We start from the raw sequence: 23942 nt of genomic DNA, 5'->3' as shown, positions 1-23942 counted from the left end.
ATTTGGATTAGCATAGATAACGTGTCAGTGTATACTTCTGAATAGATACTTTGTGCAACTGTATTAAGGATAGCCATGGGATAAATTCCTAGAACTATAATAGCTGGGTCAGTGAACATACATTTAAAATTTGATAGACATTGCCACACTACTCTCCATAAAAACAAAAACGATGGACATATCATTAATTGTTGAATAATACTGGACCTTCAGCAAGCACTGAACCTTCACCATGACTAGGTACTATCAAACTCTGTAATCTTTTTAATCACAGTTGCTTTAATTTGTATTTATTATGAGTGTGACTAAGTATCATTCAATGATTGTTGGTCACTCTAACTCTTTATCTCTGAGCTACTGTTACCATTTTTCTACCAGGTTGTTAATCTCTTAAATATCTTTGCTTTAATGTGTTGCAAATATTTTCCTCATTTTATCATTTATCTTCTGACTTTAATGTATACATTTAAAAAATATTTTATATTAAATATTTTTCTTTATAGGGTCTGCATTTTTATTTTCCTTTCTAAATTTTAGACACTGTACTCACCAAGAATTAATCCCATGACAAAGGTTTTAAAGTGAACTGGGTCATAGATCCACACAAATACCTAAAAGAATCAAGAAACCACAACGTTTTAAGTTCTAAGGTCACATTAGAAAGTTAAGCTTAACTCTATATTTTAGATCCTTTACAAAAGTAACTTCCAACCTCTTAAGATATAAGAACTGCTTTTTAAGGTAAACAAATTCCAAAGACCTCTCCTTCAGTAGTAGTGTTTCTTCTGGTTAGCATTCAGCTGTTTAAAAAACTACAAATTTTGTAATGCACTTAAATAAATTTCTATGTAATTACATGCTTTTAACAAAAGCATGTAATTTGTTCATGTGTGTAAGCCATTACTTATTCAACCTGAAGACTAGTAACTGCACAACCTTTTTGTCCTTAATGTAATGATGTACAGTGGCATGAGTAGAACCAGTCTGGGCTAAGAGCACAGTTAATTCCAGCCAGGCCCTAATACAGATCCAGCAGCTTTTAACTCCACCCTGTTCTCTCCCATTGATGAGATGCAAAGAATCATTATTATTAAAGATTATGCTTAGTGAACGTAAAGATTCTATGACTCCCTAAAATAATTTCATTGCTTACTTCTCCATGGAGGGTCTGTAACTCATAAGTTGGGAACCACTGCTTTAAAGCTTAATTTACTTTATACAACAGAAATTGACTTCATTCAGAACAATCAGAACTCTGTTAATCATCATCCATAAAATTCCTAGTTTTATCTTTTAGTTTCTATAAATAACAGTACTCTTCCATTTCTTGGTTCTATTTTGACCAGAACTCTTTGTTACTGTCTTTTTGATTTGGTTCGACTTCTAACATTGGGGATTCCATTCTTCTTTTCATCACTTTGCACATTTCCCCTTGGAAATCAGATCCTCAGACATCACTTCTGCCAATGAACAAGTTTTTAATGACAGTTCCCACCTTTAAAAGTTTGACAGCATGCGTCTTTTTGCAGAATAAAACTTAGCTTTTTCAGGAACATAAGCACCCATGGTTTTGCTCAGCCTGCTTCCTCTGCTTAATAGATCTATCTTTCCAGTGAATCTGGTAATCTGCCAGCCATCCTTCAAGGCTCAGCTCAAGTGTTCAGGATCTCCAGAACCTCATTAGCCTCTTGATTAAATGAACTATTCCCAACTGGTACTCTCACATCATGACACCACAAACACAGTACCATTTTTTAAAGTTTGCATGTTTTCGAGACTATAAGAGCTTCTAAGAAGAGAATTTTGTTATTTACCATGTTATTCCTAGCACCTATAAAAATGTCTTGGCATATAGCTAATGCATGGTATCTGAGCTTTCATTAGGAAAGGACTGTGGTCTTCAATTAAGTGGTTCCTAAGCATGAGTTCACATCAGAATCATCCTGTGACACGTTATATGACACACACATGCGCGCGCGCGCACGCACACACTAGAGATTCTCATGCAAGTATGTCTGGAATGAGCCTAGGGCATGTTTTCTGAAAAGCTTTCCCAGAATTTCAAACTGGTAGCTCCTGGAACTACTACTTTATATGTATTACTTCTGTATTAGGTATAGCAAGAAGAGATATATCTTGAAACTCACAATTCAATGGCCAGTATATAACTAATGTTTTTGTATTGGTTACATGACTAAATTAAGCAGTCTTCAATGAAAGGCTACCACCACACAAATCTCCCATTACCAAAAATATCTGTTATCTCTTGAGTAAAGCATCAGGTAATCTTGAATTTTAGGCTCCTAAAGTAGTATGTCTGACTATAAGAGGCAGAATCTAGTATGTGTCCCCAATTAACCATCCTGCTTTTATTTTTGGTTTGATAGTAATGGAAATCCTGCATTTTGGCTGGGCAAATGACAACCTAGTATAAAAAGCACAGTTCTAAGATTTTATTGCATGTGGGCATGACTACGTGACTAGGTTCTGGTGATGAAACCCAAGCAGAAATGAAACTACTGGAAGGTGTCCTTAAAGAGGAGGCATGTCCCTTACTCTCCTTCCCTCTTCTGGATGCAGACACAAGGTTGGGAGTCATTTACTAATTCCCTTACACAGGAGGGAGAGCTTGGATCCACCACGGAACTGCCATATCTGTATTCTTTACCTTCAGATTTTATTGATGAGAGAGAAATAAGCATCTATTTTGTTTTAATCTATTGTTACTTCAGGTTTCCTATCACTCATACACAGCTGAACCTAATTCCGAATGATTTTTATAAATCTAAATTCAAAGAAATTATTTCTTTTTAAAGAGATTTTATAGCTATGTGGTTAGATTTTTCTAAATTACTTCTTTTCTTAGTGAAGACAGTAAAGATAATTCTAAAAATGTTTACGGAAAATTGGATTTCTATTTATAGGCTAGGTATTCTTACCTCATTTCCATCTAGAAAAACTTGATCATCATGTGGCTCAAGCTTGAATTTTTTCTTAGTTTCCTTCTTTTTTGGAGTTCCTGGAGTTTCCTCCTATTAAAACACAAGTTGAATAGAAGGAAAAAAAAAACACAAACAAGCAAAAAGCAATATGACATTCAAATAGTCAAAAAAGTCTCACTATTTGAGACACAGAAATCAAAATTCTCAACCGTGGTACTTATAAGAACTCTAATATGGTTATCTTAAGTGGCTGCTGCATAATATTTCACAAGTGCTCATATGCCATTAGTAATCCCATACAATGATTTTGATTTTTACTTAATCTTAACTGAAATCACCTTTTTGGATTCTTCCTTTTCGCCATCCTTTTTTTTTTCTTTTTCCTTTTTTGTCTTTTCATCCTTTAGATTTTCTTTCTTGCTCTTTTTTTCTTCTTCTTTTCCACTTTCAGCTTTTCCTTTCTCTTTTTCTTTTTTTATGTCTTTATCATACTTCATTTTCATTACTTTTAGTGCCCGGTGAAAAAATTGTTTCTTTAAAAGCCTTCAGAAAAAAAGGTATGATATTACAATCTCTATCAATTATACATACTAAAAAGCAAAAACATAAAGACCTGAATAAAATGGGCAAAGACAGACATACACTGACAACTTACGAAAGAAATAACAATTAGTAAGCCCATGGAAAAACAGTCAACCCCACCTCTAATAAAATCTATACAGCCAATTTAATTATAAAAAGTTGCCAACCTAATTTCCTTTTTTAGTATGCGATTATGGATTTGGAATTATCCTTATGAAACTTTTCTCTATGTTCATTAAGACTAATCAAGACTCTGCTTTACTTAATGTTAAATCTCAAATTCAAGAGCAGATATAAGGGGTTCAATAAATATAAGTTTAAGAAATGTTAACAGATTAAAGATATGCCCATGATTTGACTGATTCAAATCATATCTTCATGTCTTTCTCCATGGTATTTTTCTTCTTCATGTACTTCACTATTCAGCCTGCCACTATAACGAAATATCTTCAATTAAGTAATAAATAATTAAATATGCTAAGGTGAGATTTCCGGACTCTCACAGCATCAAACTGAAAACTGTACAATATAATTGGTAAAAAACACTATGTACTCCTTATTTCATTTATTTCTCTCAAAACATTGTTCTTCCCTCTCTTTAACAGTTATTTTTTACATTCCTACATCAGGGTTTTTTACGCTAGCTGTTCCCTTCACCTGGAATGCTCCTCCCCCAAATAAGCATGTCCTTTCAGTTCACTCCCTCGCTTCCTTCAAGTCTTCCCTCAAATGTTACCATCACAATTAGGCCTACGCTATTTAAAATTATGAACCCACCCCAACCTCTCTCCAGTTTCCGATTATACTACCCATAACATTTATCTTCTGACTTGATATACAATTTGTTATGTCTGTTTGTCCCTTTCACTAGATTGTAAACTACTTAAAAGTGAGATCCCTGCTTTATTCATTTCTTTATCTGATGAGTTTAGAAGCTCAGCTGACTCCAAATTAAGTCAGCCTTGGTGGTAGTTCCTTTCTAACTTTATACTACTACTCTAAAAGCTGGGTTGCCTTTATATTTGTTATCTAAAAGCCATCTTTTCAAATCTTATGTTCCAGTTTCAGAGTTCCTGATTTGTGTCTTCATTCCTGCCTTCATAAAGTACAACTCACTGCCACCATATGTGACTACCCACTTTTCTATCCCCACTGGTGTCTGCTCCAGCACATCATACCACGTGTTAATTCAATGACCACTTATTTCTGGTCATTATAGTGTGCCCTCTGGAGCACCTGTGTTTTTCCCTGCTTGGCTGGGCTTCTTTCTGCTGCCCAATTATTCCACCCCAGGAACATTTCCACAAAGCTAACTTCTTAGTCTCCTCATCTGACCTTCTACCTGTTCATAAGATCTATATAGCATACAATTGTCCAAGTGTCTGAAATGCCCTCAAAGACTCTACCATTGATATCTGCTACAGATATACATGTAAACAAACAAAAAATTGAAATGAGTCCCTTAATAATGAACTACTTATGAGTAGAAGTGAGATTTAAGAGTAGTGGTGGGTATATGAATATGAAGGGGGATTTAAAATTTTTACTCTACTTCAGAATATCTTACAAAAATTTATAATGAACATATCCTAATTTTCTTTATTTACTCTGGCACTTATGTGATTTCCAGATTTTTCTATAAGGAACATTTATTACCACTTACTGTGAAAACAAAAATACATCCTATTCATTATGTATTAATTGAAAACCAGCATTTCATATTACGGTTCATATTATAGACTTCCATATATTAAGAGTATATGTATACACACATAGATACTTGAGTATATATTCTCAAATGGTAATGTGGTTATCTATGAGATAACATTATTAGTAATTTGAATTTTCCTCAGTATCATTTTAAGAGTGGAGAAAAATATTCTTAATAAAGTAATAAATAATTTAAAAAATAAAACATAAGACTTTAAGAGAAAAAAACCTTTCCCTTGGTGAGTATAGAAGGGCACAGAACCAGAAGGAATATCAGCTTCTGTCACCCTTCCTGCACAGCTGTCTCACCCTCATGAAAGAAAAGCAGACTATTAACCAAATTGGTGTCAAAGAGTTCACTCAGGTATATGCATGCAAATACCACCTCTATCACTTATATAGTGGTTGGATAAGCTACTTAATTTTAGTTTATTTCTAAAATGTGGTATCTATCTCATAAGGATTTCTAGAACTAAATGAGAAGCATGTAGATTAATTAGCATGGTGCCTGACATATATGTACTCAAAGTTAGCCATTATTGCTATAGCAAAATACTGAATTTCATTTAATAGTTATGAAATAGACACACAAACATATTCGGTTTCATAAATCATTAATTATAGCATCATTCCATTCAGTAATAATACAAGTAGAATCACTGACTTATTTCTTGATAGGTCTTTAGAAAATGTCTACTTCAACTTACTCTATGCCTCAAAAAGTGAGATGACATTTGTATTATAATAATATCAATGCCTCCATTATATTAAATCACTTAGTATAAAGCTGACATTTTCACATAACTACTCATACTTCCCTTTCTTAGCATGTTCTGTGCCCTTTGCCAGGATTAAATGTCCTTTCTCGTATTGTTTGCTGTGTAATCGCCTATTATGTTTCAAAATTTTCCCTGTAAAGCCATTCTTGACATTTCCTCATTTCTGTCTTCCTTACAGAATACACTGTATTGTAATGAGTCATGAGTCTTCTTTAACAGACTAGAACAGGTGCTTTGGAGGCAGGAACCAAGTCACATTCATCTTTGTATTTCTGGGGCATGGCATAGAATAGGTATTTGATAAATATTTGTTGAAAAAACAAATGAATTAAAAGCAGCAAGTTATTAAATTGCTTCCCTCACCTCTTTTTATTTTTCAGGTTTAACAAACATGATACCAGACATGTGTTCAGGACTTTCACCTGTGTGACAATAGTGAGGTTGTATTAAATGCCCATATTGTACTGTGGAGTTACTTTAATAAAGTATAAAACAGTCTTACAAATGCCTTCAGATTTAGCTGCCAAGAAATAAAACAAACAAAAAAACTAACACATATGCAACACTTTTAAAATAGTTAAAGGCTAAACTATATGATACTAACTTTATAAATTCTTAGAACCTTAGATAGAAAGATTAATGTGGGCTTGAGGGCCTGGGGAATACTGCATGGTAGAGATGGAACTTGAAGGATATTTATACTGAAAGGCAGGCAGGACAGAGGGACAACCATTTGGGGAAAGTGCCAGGTTATGAACAAATAAAGACCAGAGGGAAAATGACTGTGATATACGAACAAGAGTGAGAAGGGCTTTAATGGACTGGGAGGGTGGAGATGGAAAGTCATATGGAGAGTTAGAATGGTGCTAGATTAAACAGGCCATAAACAGATATAGAATATATTAGAAAAGATTGTTTTGTGTATTATTCTACACTTTCCTGTTTTCTTTTTCCTCAGATTCCCTTAAGTCCACTTAGCAGCTTCGGAAAATGAGACCGGACAAGTTTCCTTTTGTGCTTCTGTATGTAGTCAAGCAGGAATCCATGAGGGCTGGCCATCATGAGGCCTCCACGGTTAAAGTGGCTCTGAAGAATTTAGGTAGATCTACTTCTCAATTTTAGTGCAGAAAGGACACAAATAACCTGATGTGAATGGGAATAACATACACAATGAAAAGTAGTGTGTATCTAGGACAGTCTCTGTACTCGGGTCTTTTGGGCTTTCCATATAACAAGGTATCAAGGCTCCTAAAAGACCAAGAGATGTGGATTAATACTGGCTGCTCTCTTCAGAGTTGGGCTTACAGATTTAATATTCAAATAGTACTGGTTTCCCTGCTATCTGAAAGTACAGCATTCCTATGGAACTTTTTGTAAGGTGAAGTGGATTAAAGTGAAAAGTATCCCTCCCGCTTTCCAAAAATTCACTTTACATCACTTCTCTTTCAAGAAAGACCTGCATCAGTACCTGTTTTCACTAACCTAAAGAAATCTGAAGAGAGTTTTTGCTTTTACAAAAGATTTACATTCGTACCTGTTTTCACTATCTGAAGCAAATCTGAAGAGGATTTCTGGTTTTACAAAGCTTTTACCGTAATGTAAGTCTTTCACAAACTTTCAGAAAGCAGAGGATACCTGTACTGACAGGTGAATCCTTCATCTTAATTTCTGCTTTATTAAATGTATTATCATTTTGTTGGAAGAGAAAGTATAGCACACAGTGGTTAAGAGCATGGACTATGGAGCCAGGCTGTTGGACTTAGAATTCTGGTTCTGAAACTGACTAGCTGTGTGACCTTGGGTAATTTACCTAACTTCTCTGTTTTAGCATTTATTGAGTATTTTAATTTTTACATCATATATAAAAAATAAATCTATTTTGATGCAAGGCAGGCAGTTGCACTTTGGAGTTCTAAAAGCACAAATGGCTGTAAAGGAAAATACCAACTATTAGCTCATCCCTGTGCCAACAAAGAACTTTTCATCATTTCTGAAAGGTCCATTAGTGACTCTAGTTTTCGGTGACTACGAACATTAAGAAATATTTAATAATTCTTTAACTTTATAGCTTTAGAAACAAGGTTGTGAAATAGTGGTTTTTAAGAAAGGTCTTGTGTGGCTGATACTTTAAATGCCATTAAACAACATATTAATAAATTGCTATATGTACCTTCCTACCGAACATAAAAAATACTCTAAAATGTCAAATTTCCACTGATTATAAACTATAGTGTCACATAAACAAAATCTGGTTATCAACATCTTAATAAATATGCTTATTTAAACCAAAGGAAAAAATGGAAAGAAAATCAGCATACTTATTTCCAAAAGGAAAGTGATTTTCGTGCATAAGTACCTATTATGAAAAACATGGATATGTTACTAAACTGTCTATACTTCATCTTGGAGTCAAGAAAAGGCAGTTGTTGCAGCTGTTTTGATTTTACAAGGAATACATTAGCAATCACAAAATAGAGAAGGGTACCAGCTAACAGCTCAGTGTATAGGCACTGAATGAACAACAAACTCAGGAACAACAGATTTATTAGGAATCCCTGCCAAAGCCTGCCAAAGTTTTGGAAAAGACTCCCCAACCAGTTGCTTTAGAAGGCTTTTGTTTACTGTAGGTGCTGATATATGACTTTTATTGCTGACTCTTCAGTTTAGTCAGCTTGGCAAATGTACAAATGTAATAGACCAGGGGTCCCCAAACCCCCGACCCCTGGGGCCACAAAGCAGGTGGTGAGTGGCAGGCAAATGATCAAAGCTTCATTTGTATTTGCAACTGCTCCCCAGAGCTAGCATCACCACCTCAGCTCAATCCCAGATTATCAAGCATTAGATTCTCATAAGAGCACTGGTCCCTGGTACCAAAAAGGTTTGGGACCACTGTAACAGACTGTAAAAATTATAAAAATTCAATAGCCTAACACCAAATAAATGTATTTGCAGAAGTACTGAAGAGATCCAGTTTGCATGTTTTGTTTCAGCTGTGTTGTAATATTACTATATTTAACGATGAAAATGGGTAAGGAGCTTCAGGATTATGGAGAATATTACTAAATTACTAGTTAGTTATCCTTCACTAAGAAATAAACACTACCTGTTGCAGTAGTCAACCACAGACTCCCTTGTTGTAAATAAAGCTTCCTCTCCTTTCTTGGCCTTTGCCCATTTTGAATCCAAAAGGCAATCCACTGCTTTTGAAGCTAAAGAAGAAATTTATTATTTTAAATTTAGTATACAAGGAAATTTATATCAAAATAATATTTTATAAGGCAAATTTCAACATTCTGGCATCAGAAAATAAAACCAAATTCAACAGAAAATTTAAGTCTGACATGATCACGATAAACAGTTCCTCAGAACCTCAGTTTGTGAAGCATATCGATAAGCATCTTTTTAAAGTAATTCTTGGAAATAAATGATATTCAAAAATACTAAAAAAAGCAAAATAAATTAATAGGGAAATGTTCTAAACAAAAATTCAAAGTAAATGTAACTATCACTCTTATCAATAATCATAATTAAATTAGGGTAAGTAAACCAAAAACCTTCCTCTCTCACAGTAATAGAAATTCTGTTATCATGCTTTACTATAACTCACCGAGGAATAAACTCTGAACAATCTACTGCTGTCACTAGAAAAAACTAAATACATTAGTTCTGATGTGAATAGCACATCTATTTTCAAAACTTTTAATGAATATCAAAATCATTAACCATGACACTTAAGAAAGAAAAGACAAAGCAATTTCTTCTTCTCTGTAATGTCAATTCAATCTTAATGGATCAGACAGGAAAACTCAACCACTATTTATAAGCTATGGGGATACACTACAGATGGCATTAGCTTATAATGAGGGTGTTTGAATTATGTGATGATCCAAAGTGCCTATATTGGTTCCAACAGACCTGTTTCACACTGAACTATACTCCAGAGTTATACAAAAAGATTACCTTTAAGTACATACACTATCTGAACAAAAGGTAGTACTAATACTGAAAATAAATCCTGTTTTAAAAATTTCCAACAAATGTTATTATAAAGCACTTTCTTTTATCTTTTTATTATTCATAATTGCAATAATAAAAGGAAATAATAGGATAAGTGATTGCCATATGCTCATCACTCAACTTCACCAATCACACTTGGAAAGCACTTTTAAAACGACATATCCCAAATTTAGGTATATTCGTAAGATATGTACACTAACATAATTTTACTGATATAATCCTACCAATAAAATAATCAACCCGGTGACCCATCATATTGGTGGACTTTGTTGGACAGTTGAATCGAAGATACTTGGCTACAGCCTTCTCTTCTTTAGATGGTTCACCAACTTCCTGCAAAGTAAGAATATTAATGTAATCATTTACTTGAGAAATTCACACGCTGAAGAAATTTAATTTACTGATCTGTTCTGCAAATCTTCTTAAGTGGAGTACAGGCCTTTCTTTCAGGCCTTCTCTGGAACAGACCTGGTGATGTATACAAATGATAGGATAGAGATTTTTTAAATTACATGCATTTTGAATACAAGTTGATAAAGCCAAAATCTGTCTGCCTCTTGCCCTCACCTACAAGGCATTTATTTTGAGTTATTTTTCCAGTATGGCAGCTACATTGTACCAGTTCACCTTCACTCTTGCCTGGTCTCTTTTCATAAGCTACAAAGCAATAACTGAACAGAGTAAGTGGTTGCTAGTAGTGAGTGCCCAAATGTCAAAGTAGAAACAGGTACTCTAAATAAATGTTAAATAATAGCAAAAGATATCTACCCTGAACAATGAACAACACACCATAGGAGCAGTTCTCAAATTAACCAAAGATAGTAGTCCTGGTGTAGTAGCCATTAAGAACTATCTGAGGACTGAGATCCTGAAGATTTGTACTCCTTTCCCTTTTCCCTTGTGGTTGCAAATCCCGGATACTGTCTGGGACACTTTCTCACCTTGTGTTTCTTCCTTTCTTCCCTTGTAGGGGGTAAAGCAAAAATAAAAATGCAATAGACAGATAAATTACAATCTTATTTGAAGAACTATTTATGGAAGTGGACAAAGAGTTTTGGAAAGGCTGCTTTAATTCTTCCCTCTTTTCTTTCTTCCATTTCTTTCTCTAAATTTCCTATTACTTTCTTCATTGTTTATCATTCCCCATCTTCCTTTCATTTTCTTACATTCTGAACTACTTCTTTAATTTGACAATTCCTCCTGTGTACTTATTGTCTCAAACAATATACTGAAGAAAATGAAGGCAGTCTACGTTTGTATATATTTTATATATACAAAGTATATCTACTTTTAGAAGTTGTCTTATTGCTGTAAGCTATTGAAACAAAAGTACTGTCTTTAATTACATGTTTAAGCATGATGCATGGAGCATTCAAGCAATATTTCCAGGAATATGGAATCTAGATGTGATTGATTTCAGGAAAGTCTGTTTCTGAAATGAATAAAAGCTAAACAATAGTAAAGAATTATCTGCCAAGACTCTAGAATGCTGAGATCAATCAATGTGAGATAGCTATGTTTCAGGCAAGACATTCTACCAACATGAAATAGAAAAAATAAACTATCTAAATTATCTGTCTTTAAGTCAGTTTTCTCACAAATTCAGGTAAGACTGAATTTAGCTATGTTTGATGAAACTAAGGAACAATCAACAAACCAAGGTTTTAGCTTTAATTTTATCCTAAAAAGGAGTAATGAAGTAAAAGCTTGTCCTTTGGTTGCTGAGTCACCTGGTGGCTATTTCTCATATTTCTTCCTTTGCATTTCCCAACTCCTCTACTTCCAGTACCCAAATGACATGTATGATTCTTATATTCTGCTCCTACCCCATTTGTGGATTATTTGTGTTAATAAAATTTAAAAGCCCAAGTCATTCAATGCAAATAAAGACTATAGGAAAAGCCAGGTATTTATGTGAATAAAAACCCTTTGGTTTTAGATATAAAAATGTGTACCACAGAAAAAAAAATCTTAAAATACTGTGAATTCAAAATATAACATTCTAAGTTTACTAATATCTAGAAGGCTCATAATGATTTAATTTGGAGCCTAGTCACAAAACATATTTCTGACATGCTAAAGGTGAAAATTCTATATTTCAATTTTTGAAATCACACTAAAATATATTAATGTGCTAGTTTCATATGTTAAATGTTAGTATTTAATTATGCTTGTGTAAGACAGTGCATTTCCAGGAGCCTCTTCTATTAGTAAATAATATCCTACATAGTGTGGTAAAGCCAAAAAATACTATAAATAGTTGAAAATAATGAGATACTAAAATTAGCTTATAGAAACAAATTCTATTTTATAATCATATCCATATATGCTCATTTTATCTCTCATTTGATACATTTGTTGTTAATTTAAAGGTATGTCTAATTAACTGATAACTTGTTACTGGGCTATGCTTGATTAGAAACAATTGTGCTTCTTATTGAGAAGGCTCAATAAGCATAAATCATTCCAATACATACTTACTGTTTACCCTATATCTTTGAGTGCTACAGTTAATATCAAAAATTTGTGAGGCATGGTACCTATTACCCCAAACAGCAACTGTTACTTTCCAAAACCAATGGTAGAAAAAATATTTTAGGAGTACACAAAGAAGTAGGATTATTAATGTGGATGAGAACAACTATGAAAGACCTCTTGGAAGAAGGAACTGGATTTTGAAGAGGAACAAGTTTGGGTAAATTGAATGGACAGCATAAACACTGCGGCTGAAAATGAGCATAAAATTTGGTTCCAGCAGACAAGTTAGGAAGCATTGTGAGGTTAAGTATGTATAAGTAGAATAGGGCTAAAGAGTCTTCAAGGCAGTCTGAGGTATTTCCACTTTATCCTGTAAGTAGCAGAAAGACCATTAGTGGTTTTTGAACAGAAGGACATAATTAGAAAACACGACAGACACATTATTTTGGTGGCTGTGTATAGCATGAATTGGGGAAAAAAAAGCATAAAAAGCATAAGGCAGGGGAACTAGTTAGTATTCAAGTAAGATGTGACGTGATACTGGACTAGGAATGGAAAGGATTGTGGCTATTTCAAATATTTTGAATGTAGAACAGATAGGATTGAATGATAAAGGATGAATGAAATGGCTGAGTAAAAGATGTCAGATCTCTAATTTGACCAACTGAAAGGATGGATAGTTTTTCAATAACAGGAATTTGGAAAGAAGGTGATTCTGAGGGAAAAAACAATCATATAAACTTTAGGCATGACAAGTCTACACTCATGCTAACACTCAATTAAACCACTTACTTGAACACAGGCATAAATGCATTAATCTGATTGCTGACAGAAGCATCACATGCAAAATATGATACTAGGCTACGCAAGAAACTGAAAAGTCCATTCTATTATTACATATAGGGAATCTGACAACATTTTAAAACTTCATTTTAACAAATAAGTTAACTAAACTCATTTCTATACTGCAAAGCAGACTCAATTACAGCTGACCCTTGAACAATGCAGGGTTAGGGGTGCCAATTTCCTGCACAATTGAAAATCCATGTATAACTTTTGACTCACCCCCAAATTTAATTACAGTTGTCCCTCAGTATCCATAGGGGATTGGTTCCAGGACCCCCAATGGATACCAAAATCCTCAGATGCTCAAGTCTCTTACATAAAATGGCATACATCAATGCATACAGTTGAAACCACAGATCCATTGGTTGAATCTGCAGATGCAAAACCCGGGGATACCAAGTGCCAACTGTATACTTACAGAAAAAAATTTGTGTATAAATGGACTCACAGAGTTCAAATCTGTGTAGTTCAAGAGTCAACTATAATCTATTTTTATTCCTTTCCCCTCCTTGGTAAAGGCATTAATAAGTAACAATGAACAGAACAGACTCAGAAAACAAGGACTTAGATAATCTTTCTTAACTAGACACAGAGTTACCTGTCCTTTGATACTTTCTTAAAGTTATCAGTATCTTCCCTTGAAAGTATGACTGGAAAAGTAGTGAATTCTATCAGGACAATGATACCTTCCTTGCTCCTTCTTGAAATTCAAATCTTTTAAAAGTTTTTATTTACCTTTGTGAAATATTATAAATGTTCACTATACCACATATAAGTTATAGACGTTGTAGGCTGTCTTTAATGAAAAGTACAGAATTTGTGCTATCTGCTGAGGCTTTACAGCCAGAAAGCCAAGACAACATGACCATGGGAAGTTGGTTATATAGAAGATCCTGCCACGGACTCCTCACCATCACTGCTCCCCTGCTGCGCTCTCCCTTGAAGAGTATAAAAGTCTTACCCTCTTCTTGTTTATACATTAGACTATAGTATCTCCCCTCTTTTGTTCTTTTTGATGTGAACAAATCTTCAGAATATTTTCATAACTTTTCTAGAAACCTCCTAACAAAAAGTGAAGGACTTTTGGGAATAGCAAGACCCACTGATAAAGAGAAATCAGCTCATTCACTCTCAAATGAAGAGAACTTTATATAGCTCAATGAATGAACTCAAATGCTTAGAAAGAGGAAGCTAAGAACCAATATTGAGGCTAGACTGCCATCTTTGCATCCAAATACGAAAGATGCTGGCTCCTGTAACTCACAGTCCAAGATTATATAAATTGAAAGTTTAGTTAGAACACTCTTTTAAAATTATTTAACAAATATGATTTTTACTTTAGAATACACCAACGCTTAAATACTGTAATAAAATAGGAATTATCATTTCTAACTATATATTATTTTAGCCAGTACCTTTTTGAGAAAAAATTATTAGATCAAGAGTCAGTAAGCCACAGGCTTCATTTAATCTTACAGAATTTTTGATTTAGAAGAATTTTTTTAATTGCTATATTCAATAGAAATAAGCTTTGATTTATTTGATTTGTTGAGTAAATTGAACAAAAAAGAAAAAGGTTAGTTCACAAACTGAATTTGTATCTTCATACAAGCAGTATAAAATATTTGTGAAAATGCAAATAGTTAACAGAATAAAACCTGAAAGCCGTAAGGAACCTTAGATATATCATTTGCTTAAAGTCACACACAGCACATTAATAAAGTTTTACAAGAGTCTCTACATCTTAACTCTGACAGTACCCTTCTGTGATATCCCCCTGCTTTATTCCTATTGCAAGCCCTGCCCTGCCCTGCCCTGCCCTGCCCTGCCCTGCCCTGCCCTGCCCTGCCCTGCCCTAGGAGTGGGGAGTTTTCACTTGGGACTAGCTTTTGGGTTCCTTCTCTTTTCTTCAGAAAGTCCCAGAGAGTCAGACTGTAAAGTCCTAAACTTTCTCTTTTCTGAAGTTGAGCATATAGGCCTATGATATGTCAGGATTTCAATGCCAGGAGGACAGATGGGTACAACAAAATTAACTGAGATGAAAGTTATAGAAGTTCTAAGAATTCATAAGCCATTTAATGTCTCAAAACTCAACTAGATACCTTACATAAGCAGAATACTGAATGGGATGATGCTCTCTTTAGCAGGGACAAGTCATGTTAAGTCTTTACGTTATACAATATAAAGACTTCAGGATTAAAGTATTTCAGAACAATTTATTTTTATGTTATCAATGGTGAGGTGGAAAAAAACATTTAGCTGGGAATTAAAAAACTTGGTTTAAATCTGGTTTTACTATCCTGATGAATAATCCTGGGTCAATTCATATAAATAACCTCACTAAACCTCAGTTCATCTGAAAAATGAGGGTGATGGTTTACAGCAATGTTTTATACTTAGTAATACTTTTTTACCAAGGTCCTAAAGGTAGTTTAAAGAACTATGAGGTATGGGGATGTGATGGTAGTGGGGTGCCAGAGTAACAGGACTTTGGACCCACCACTCTGCTTTTATATAAGACCTGCATTTGTGCGAAAGGATTCCAAACAAACTTTACTATTTGAAAATCCTTTCAACTCTAAAATTTCATGATACTAGGATTTTAAATCAACCTTTCTAGTAAGCAGCACCTTGTTAATCTATAAGCACTTACTACACATTCTTAAAAACTTACATAATTGCATTTCTTAAATTATTTTTGAATGTTTCATTAATTTAGATTGAAATCACTCTCATTTGAGAATCTTGATCATTAAAATTTCCCAATATGATGTCAATGAACATGTAGCTCACTTCTGGTTTGCAGTGACCAGTAAAGTGAGTTCAAGAAGGAAATGTGACAAAATAGTCCTCTTGCTTCCAACTTTGATGGGACATCAGAATCTGAAATTATGCTATAGTAGAAAAAGCAAATGAGTTAGCTACTTTCTTAAACCCTGAACTTGTCTATATCAATCACTTCCCCCAAGGTACAAATTATAATTGAAGGTCACTCAATCCATTAAACATAAAAATCTTTCCTGAACAGAAAACATCAAGTAACAAACAACAGGAAACTCAGTTGATATTACAGACCTTTTTGGCCAAAAGTCTTACAACAGAATCTTTTCTGTAACTGAAACTCTACACTTTATCATCACATTTGATCTTTTTGTCTAAAGTGATGCTAATATTATAGAGTTTCTGAGTCTCTGGATGGGGGACAAGGAATTGTATAAGCTATTGTATATTTTTATTAATTTGTTAAAATAGCATAGTAGTACTCCAAGTAGCACTCCCAAGAGCTTCACAGCATTCTAGCACAGCTATGTAGAAAACTTTGAGGATGGGAAAATAAATGTTATTTAGTTTGATTTAGCAGTATGCCAAGCTGATTTTCAACAATCAGATCCTCACATACTTTTCTGATCTTCAAATAAACAAAAGTTAAGTAAATAAGCTATATTTTATGGAACTCACAACATAATAGTTTATTTACTGAATAGACAGCTGTTAATCTTTCTTCAGCATATCAGAATGCTTAACGAAAAACAAAACAAATCATCATAAATCCTTCATCCTTGGGGAGGGGGAAAAAGGAGTCAAATGCCAAGCACCCTTTTAATGCATTTTTTCGCAACAACCCTACAATCCTATGAGGTTCCTTTTTATTTTTTTTAAAGGTAAATATTCCTTTTTTACAGATTTAGAAATTGAGGTAAAAAGTTAAGTAACTTGCCCAAAGTTACACAGTTAACAGTGAAACAAGTACAAACAGGCAGTCTGGCTCAAGTTTTAACTCCCAGCCACCACCGCTACTATAAAGCTTCTTAATCTACTTTTCCATTTAATATAAAATCACAATTGAAATAGAGCAGCTATTCAAAAAGTGAATTAGGATCACCTTTACAACAATATTAAATAACAGCTGGAATGGTAAAAAGTGTTCGTTTAAAACGCATAAGTGTAATGTATACGTAAATATAAGGAGTCCGGTAAGTAATATTTGACAAATTCAATACAAATTCTGATGAAAGTCTTATATATTATTTATACCTGACCAATAATACTAAATTTTGAAAGACTAAGAATAGTATAATTAGAAATTTCTTCCGTAATAACCTTAAGTCTTGGTTTTATGGCCTGTCTGAACTCAAGGAAATGTCTCTTTATGATCCTGTTCTGCATGCTGTTCCAAACTACTTTACATTTGCCCAATTCCAAAAATCCAAATTTACTGGCATCTTTTTTCCTAGGATTTCAAAGTTTTCTGGAGAATTTTAACTTGCCTAGCTCAAACCATCTGTGGTGTAAACTGATTAAGTGATAGATTTTTTTTTTAATGGAGGAATAAAACGTAAGACAGTCATTCTAAACAATGAAATATAAGGAACAAAAAGACAATAATGACTGTAACAATTTCTGGTTAGTATGTTAACAATTTACAACATGCTATCAATTTATGATGACATACGAAGGTTTCTAGGAACATGAGCTGATGAGAAACGGACATCCTGAGCCTAAGATGTTCCACATATTTAATCCTCTTGGTAAAGAGCAAGAACAACAAGGGGAAAATTGCAGGGATGAAATGCACAGATGACACGCATATGGAATGAGGGAGGGATGTTATGTAGGTTATGAGGATGACACACAGGGAAAGGTTTCTGGGCGCGACCAGCTCGTTGCAGTATGAACCGAGCTGTGTTTATTTTACACTGTGTCGCCTGAAAGAAAGCCGAGAGCTTCAACTGGACTATTAACTTAATAACATGGAGAAGAAAGGAGGGTACATGCAACTGAACAAATGGATAGGCAGATCGCCGCCTGGGCCCCCAAGCCAGCTGACCAAACCTATATTACTCGCCCTTTTACGGTCCTTCTGTTGCGCACAGATTGCCGGCTGCTTTAGATCAGTCCTCCTCCTTCTACCCTAATTACTATGGCCTTAATTTTGAGGGAGCTAAGGCAAGAGGATGGGGTGAAGAAGAGAAACGAGCTTGGAGAGGGTCAGCGTCAGCGCTGGGAGGAGGCTGGGCACCCAGCGCAGGACCGGGCCGGCGCAGCCACAGGAACCCTACGCTGCCGATTCCCAGCGCGGCGCCTCCTGCTTTCCGCCGCTGTCCCAGCACCTCGGCCACAGTCTCCGCCGTCGCCACCACCGCCCTCTCTCAGGCCCCTGCACAACGACGCAGCCCGCAGCCGGCGGCCTCGCGACGGAACCCCACCCCACCTCGCCGTCGGTTTCGCTCGCCCTTCCTGAGGGCTTTCCCCACTTCTCTCACTTCCGAGCGCCCTGAAGCCTGTACCCCAGGACTCGACTTGGCTACCTGAATCCGCTTCTTGTGTCGCCTGCGTTCCGCCATGTTGGCCGCTCCGCCCGGTTTCCTTTGACGTGGAGCGAGGAGGGGGAGGTGGAAACCTCGCGAGAGCGCTCCGCGGGGGCCCGTTATGTAACCCGTCGGCTGGCACCCTGCTAGTGGGGAGGAGGGCGAGAGGCTGGTACCCTGGGCCCGGCGGGCCTTGGCGGCGCCTGTTCCCTCTTCTCTACTCCTGCCTCGGCTCTTTTTGTTGCGGGAACTGGAAATCGCTGGGACCAGAAGGAAGTTGAGAGGTGGACCAGACAACCGGAAGGTTGGAAACAGTCCTTGGTTGTCAAACCTGACTGAGCATCTGAATCACCTGAGAAGCTACTAAAATACAGATTCCCGGGCCCCACCCCCTCCCGAGTCAGTATGTTTGGCGTGGAGCCTTTCACAGAGCGATTTACCAAGAGCTACGGGATTCCTAAATATCTGTCACTGTGGCCCTGCCCCGCACATGCCCCAGGTGTAAATTCTACAAATCCCATTTTAAAGATGGGAAAATCCGGCGGCAGCGATAGGAACTGATTTATCTAATGCTCCGTGTCTGGTAGATGGCTGAGTCCAGACCTAAGCCTATTATCTTTTTCCATACAATATGCGGAGTGGTAGGGCTCATCTGAAACAAACTTTGGATTTTCTATTTCATTTTCCATTTTGCTTCTGAAAACTTACCTTTGAATCCAGGAGTTAGAACCCAGGGAATTACAAGTAAGAAAGAAAGAGACTAAGTAGTTAAGAATGAAGAAGACTGCAGGGTAGTTCATGTCTGGTGACTTAGAACTATTGTTATTTGAGAGTCACCTAGACCAAAGAGAATGGGTTTAACATGCTAGTAAGTGTTTAGATAGAAGTTCTATGACTTTACAGAGATTTCAAAGCATTTTTAATTGTAGAAAATTGGGAAAATACAGAAAAGTAAGATCAAGAAAATAAAAATACCTAATTCTACTGCCCAGACATCTGTTACCATTTTAATTTTCCTTTAGTATTTATTCCTACTTTGTGTATTTGTATTTACATATTTTCCCCTTCCCTCAAATTTGCAATCATACTGTACATGTAATATGGTAACTTTTTTTCACTTAATGTTGCAAGCATTATATCATTAAATGTCAAGTTTCTCATATATGTAATCTAATAAAAACTGAACGTGTAATTAGGGCAAATCATGGGATCTTAATGCCTAATCTTTTATAAAGTAAGTAGCTGAAGTTCATTTTCGAACCATGCAATTCTGCATTCAGGGGACATGATCAGCAAGCCAGTTCCCTTCCCCTCTATATTCTACAATTGGTGTGTGAGGTCAGGGAGCGGGGTGAGAAATAAGTTATGATTCTTACCAATTAACCCCAAACATAACATAGAATATGAAATTTCTTTTTTTTCTTTCGTTCCTTTTCCCCTTTCAAATTGTTGGTTTTTTTTTTTCTTTTTTTTTTTGGGGACACTGGATTCTTTTCTTAGGAGAGCTGGTTTATAAATGAAAAAAATTGCATTTTATTGAGTCCCTACTAGATGCAAAATGCTAGGCTCAGACTATAATGAGGAACAAAAATCCTTTGTGGACAATGACTCCTCAAGCTACTGCCTTACCTACCACCTTTGCCTTCTTCAGAAAATCCTTAATTTTCTATCCCCATGTCCTCACTGACACTCACTTCTTAGAGTACAACCATTTGGTTTCTACCTCCACCATCCATAATAATCCACGCCAAATCCAATGACTTCTTTTTAATTAACATCTTAATAAGCATTTGACAATATTGACCATTCACTTCTTGACTTATTCTTTTTCCTTGGCATTTATGATATCAGATTCTTCCTTCTACTTTCTCTTTGGCTCCCCTCTCTTTACCTAGCTCTTAAATGTTCCTGGCTACCATGCTTCCATGCTTCCATGCTCAGCTTCTTCCCTTCTCCTTTCTCTATGCATTCTGGAGATTCTCATACATGTTAATAACGCAATTCCAAAATACTGCATAAATGTTTATTTCCAGTTGTCTTCTGAATATCTCCTGAATATCCAACTAGAAATCACCATTTCCCCCATGAAACCTGCCCTATTTACCGTATTTTTAAACTTATAACTGCATCACTGTTCACTCTGTTACTCATGATTAGAAACTTTGGAAGTATCTCAGTCATGCCTCTCTGCCAGTTAGTCATCAATTCTATTGATTCTATAACTGAGATGTTTGAAATTCTTCCCTTCCTCATTCCTACTACCATTGCTTTGATCAGGTCTTTATCATTACCTACCTGAACTATCATTGCAAGAGCCTCCAATCATTCTCCCCAACTCTACCCTCTCTACACTCTAGACCACCTTCCATTCCTTTGTTTAACCACTGTTCTCATCCACCAATACTCCCCAGTTGTGTACTGCAGCATGAAGCATGGCTAATGTTTTCACCTAAGTGTAAAATTTCGGGATCTTTCTTCCATGTAATATTTATATTAAAATAGTTCAAACACTCTACCTGGCATCCCATTTATATATGATGATAGTGGGGAGTTTTGATAGCCACCTCTTGCTCTGATTTCCCTTTGAATTTGCAATCTCACTCCTATCATTTGACTTTTATTTCTTTCCCAAATGAGGAGCAATGCTTCTCTTCCTTTCTTTTGTCAAAGCAAAACTTCTCTCTACCTCTGGGCTCTGTCACTTCTTCTCTCTAGGACTGCCTCTGAAACTCAGAATTGCTGTACAGTAGAGAAATGGAGGTCTTCATTCTTTATGGATTCCTTTAGGCATGTATATGTAAAACCTCTTTAACATGCTTTGTTAAACAAAGGGTTCTCCAATCTGAATCCTCTCTCTGGGGGACTGATGAATAGGTGAGGACTTGATGTAAAAAATTCAGTTTCCTGGGGCCTACTGTCCCAGTAAGTGGAAGGGAATAGTATACAGAAATGTATTTCCATTTATCGGACTTATGTAAAATGGAGATGGATACATTCAGTTTTCTGTTTTAATAACACTTTGTCTGGATCCATTTTATATGTTAAACATATATGGATGACTAAATTGAAAACAAAAAAGTTATAGGGAAGTATAGCAAATGATGGCCAGGCCTTTTCTGGGCATGGTTTTCATACTAACATTTTAAAATATGTGAGTTAATAACATCAGTGACTTTATGCTGTTATCACAAAGAAAAATGAATTTAATATAAATATAATTAGTATAAAATAAAATGCAATAAGCCTAACTTTATTTGAAAATTGATTTAATATTTTAAAACGAGTTAATTCTTTAGACTTCCACTTAAGACATAGCATAAAGACAATGAGTATGTATCGTTGAAAAATAAGCATACATATTTTGTTTTGACAAAGTATAATACATAAATTTTAACATGTTAATATTAGAACATATTTAAAAGTCACTTTGTCTTTTTAACTGAAATGGTAATTGTTTTGTCATTTCAAACAGAAACAGTAATATCATCTTAATTCACATATGGGATACTCATGATCTCCTTATCTTTGCTCTATTAATTAGGGTTTAGTGCAAAAAAGAGAAACAAATCTAGGTGTTTTAATAAAGAGGGAACTTAATTAGGGAAATTAGATGTTTCCAATATTGTTGAAAGATTGGAGGAGCAAGCTTAAGTGTGGACCTGTGTGAATGACTGTCAGAACCCTGTAGAACCGACCAGTCAGGGATATTGCTACCTTTCGTGAGTTAAGAGTCCACAATAGCAACACTGAGTTCAAGAAACTACTAGGAAAGCTGTGATCCAGCTGTCAGAAAGCTAAGATCAGAAGTTGTTGCCAGCCCTGCTACAATTGCCTCTTATCTTGATACTACAATCAAGACTGTGTCTCCATGACCTTGCTTGCTAGCAGAATAAAAGCCAGCAGCAACAAGAAGATAGCCTCATCATCACTTTTGTTCTCCTGATGTCCTACCAGTGCATTGAATTAAAACCAGAACTTCAGTTGCAAGGGAGTCTGAGAAATGAAGACTTTAGCTTTCCATCCTCTATTATATGCCACTTGACCATATGGAATCATATCTTCTTCTTTAGAATCACCTGGTTCATGCCTACCTTTCTTGCTTCATCTTTAGCACTATGAGATCATACTTATCCCCCTCTCCCCCATCCCTCCACATGCACTTTCACACTCACATATTTCCTATTTTTTCCTTCCCCTTCCCACTTGGCATATCCTTTAAGGGTCGGGTAACATGTCACATCTGCAATGAAAACTTCCCTGAATTCTGTCTTCAGTAGAGTGTTCTTTTTTCTGGGTTCCTACAACATTTTGTACAATCATGGCTATAGTATATATAATTTACATTGTAACATGATGTTTTTCTTTCTACCAGACTGTGACTCTTTCAAGGTCAGTTACATGTCTTATTCTACTGTTCTCAATATCTGGCTCAGAGTGCATGGATGTTAATGGAAGGAATAATGAGTGATGACGATGACATGGTCCTTATCCTCTGGAGTTTAGTGAATGAGAGAATATACTTATAAGGCAGACAAATTGTTAGGATGTCTTCATTAGATCCCAAGGTCCCTATTATCTATAAAGTTCTCTATGGAAGTTAAAGGAAACCAATTTAATAAGAGGCTTCCCTAGATTTGGTTGAGGAAGCACTTTCTTGTGCAAAAAGAGAGACTCTAGCTATCAGTGTTGTCTTTCTTGAGAGTAGAGACACGTGAGGATCCACCCTCTCAACCTACTGCTAACCTAGCAAAGCCACATTAAAAACTTCAGGACAAGGAAAGGCAGCTAAACCTCACAGGTTATTAATATACCTAGAACTTGTTTTCTGTGCAAATCTTACATCTATGAAGATGGAAAGAGAAAAGAAGGATGACAAGAGTAAAGAACAGGGCTTCATTGTCACAGAATTCACAGAACCGAAGTCAAGAGGACCAAGAAAATCAGGCCTTCCAGACCTGGACCTTGCGTGGAGATGGGGAGAAAACTCTTGGTACTTTTTCTTCTTATATTGGCCTCAGATAATTTTCAGACAGCTCTTCTCAAAGTAAAAAGAACAACAGGCCAGTATATCTTATGGAGTAGATATTTTAACTTTTAGGTAATTATCTAAATAATTTGGTGGAGGCTGTGGTAATTATGGATCTACCAACAAATTAAAGCTACTAATTATTCAATTATTTTTTTCTTATATATCTATGTAAAAATTATTAAAATATAGCATTTTATGTTCCTGTGTGACATGTGAGGTGTTCTGCTTCCTGTGGCTTATTTTCCTACTT

General features: G+C 35.6%; 1 protein-coding gene across 1 annotated transcript in view; it reads right to left on the bottom strand.

Annotated features, from left to right (window-relative positions):
- SEC62 (SEC62 homolog, preprotein translocation factor) overlaps positions 1-18820 on the bottom strand; it is a 28619-nt gene extending 9799 nt beyond the window's left edge. The window contains exons 1-6 of the mRNA XM_011380194.2: positions 18664-18820; positions 10255-10363; positions 9117-9222; positions 3281-3485; positions 2940-3032; positions 551-611 (exon numbers count right to left, since the gene is read on the bottom strand). Of these exons, the coding sequence (XP_011378496.1) occupies positions 551-611; positions 2940-3032; positions 3281-3485; positions 9117-9222; positions 10255-10363; positions 18664-18699 (610 nt within the window). The 5' untranslated portion in view covers positions 18700-18820. The remainder of the gene's footprint in view (positions 1-550; positions 612-2939; positions 3033-3280; positions 3486-9116; positions 9223-10254; positions 10364-18663) is intronic.
- Between the last annotated feature and the right edge of the window lie 5122 nt (positions 18821-23942).

Source organism: Pteropus vampyrus, unplaced genomic scaffold (assembly GCF_000151845.1).
Source record: "Pteropus vampyrus isolate Shadow unplaced genomic scaffold, Pvam_2.0 Scaffold12, whole genome shotgun sequence".
NCBI lineage: Eukaryota > Metazoa > Chordata > Mammalia > Chiroptera > Pteropodidae > Pteropus > Pteropus vampyrus.
The sequence above is the reverse complement of the archived record's forward strand: the minus strand, read 5'-3'. Positions and strand labels throughout refer to the sequence as shown.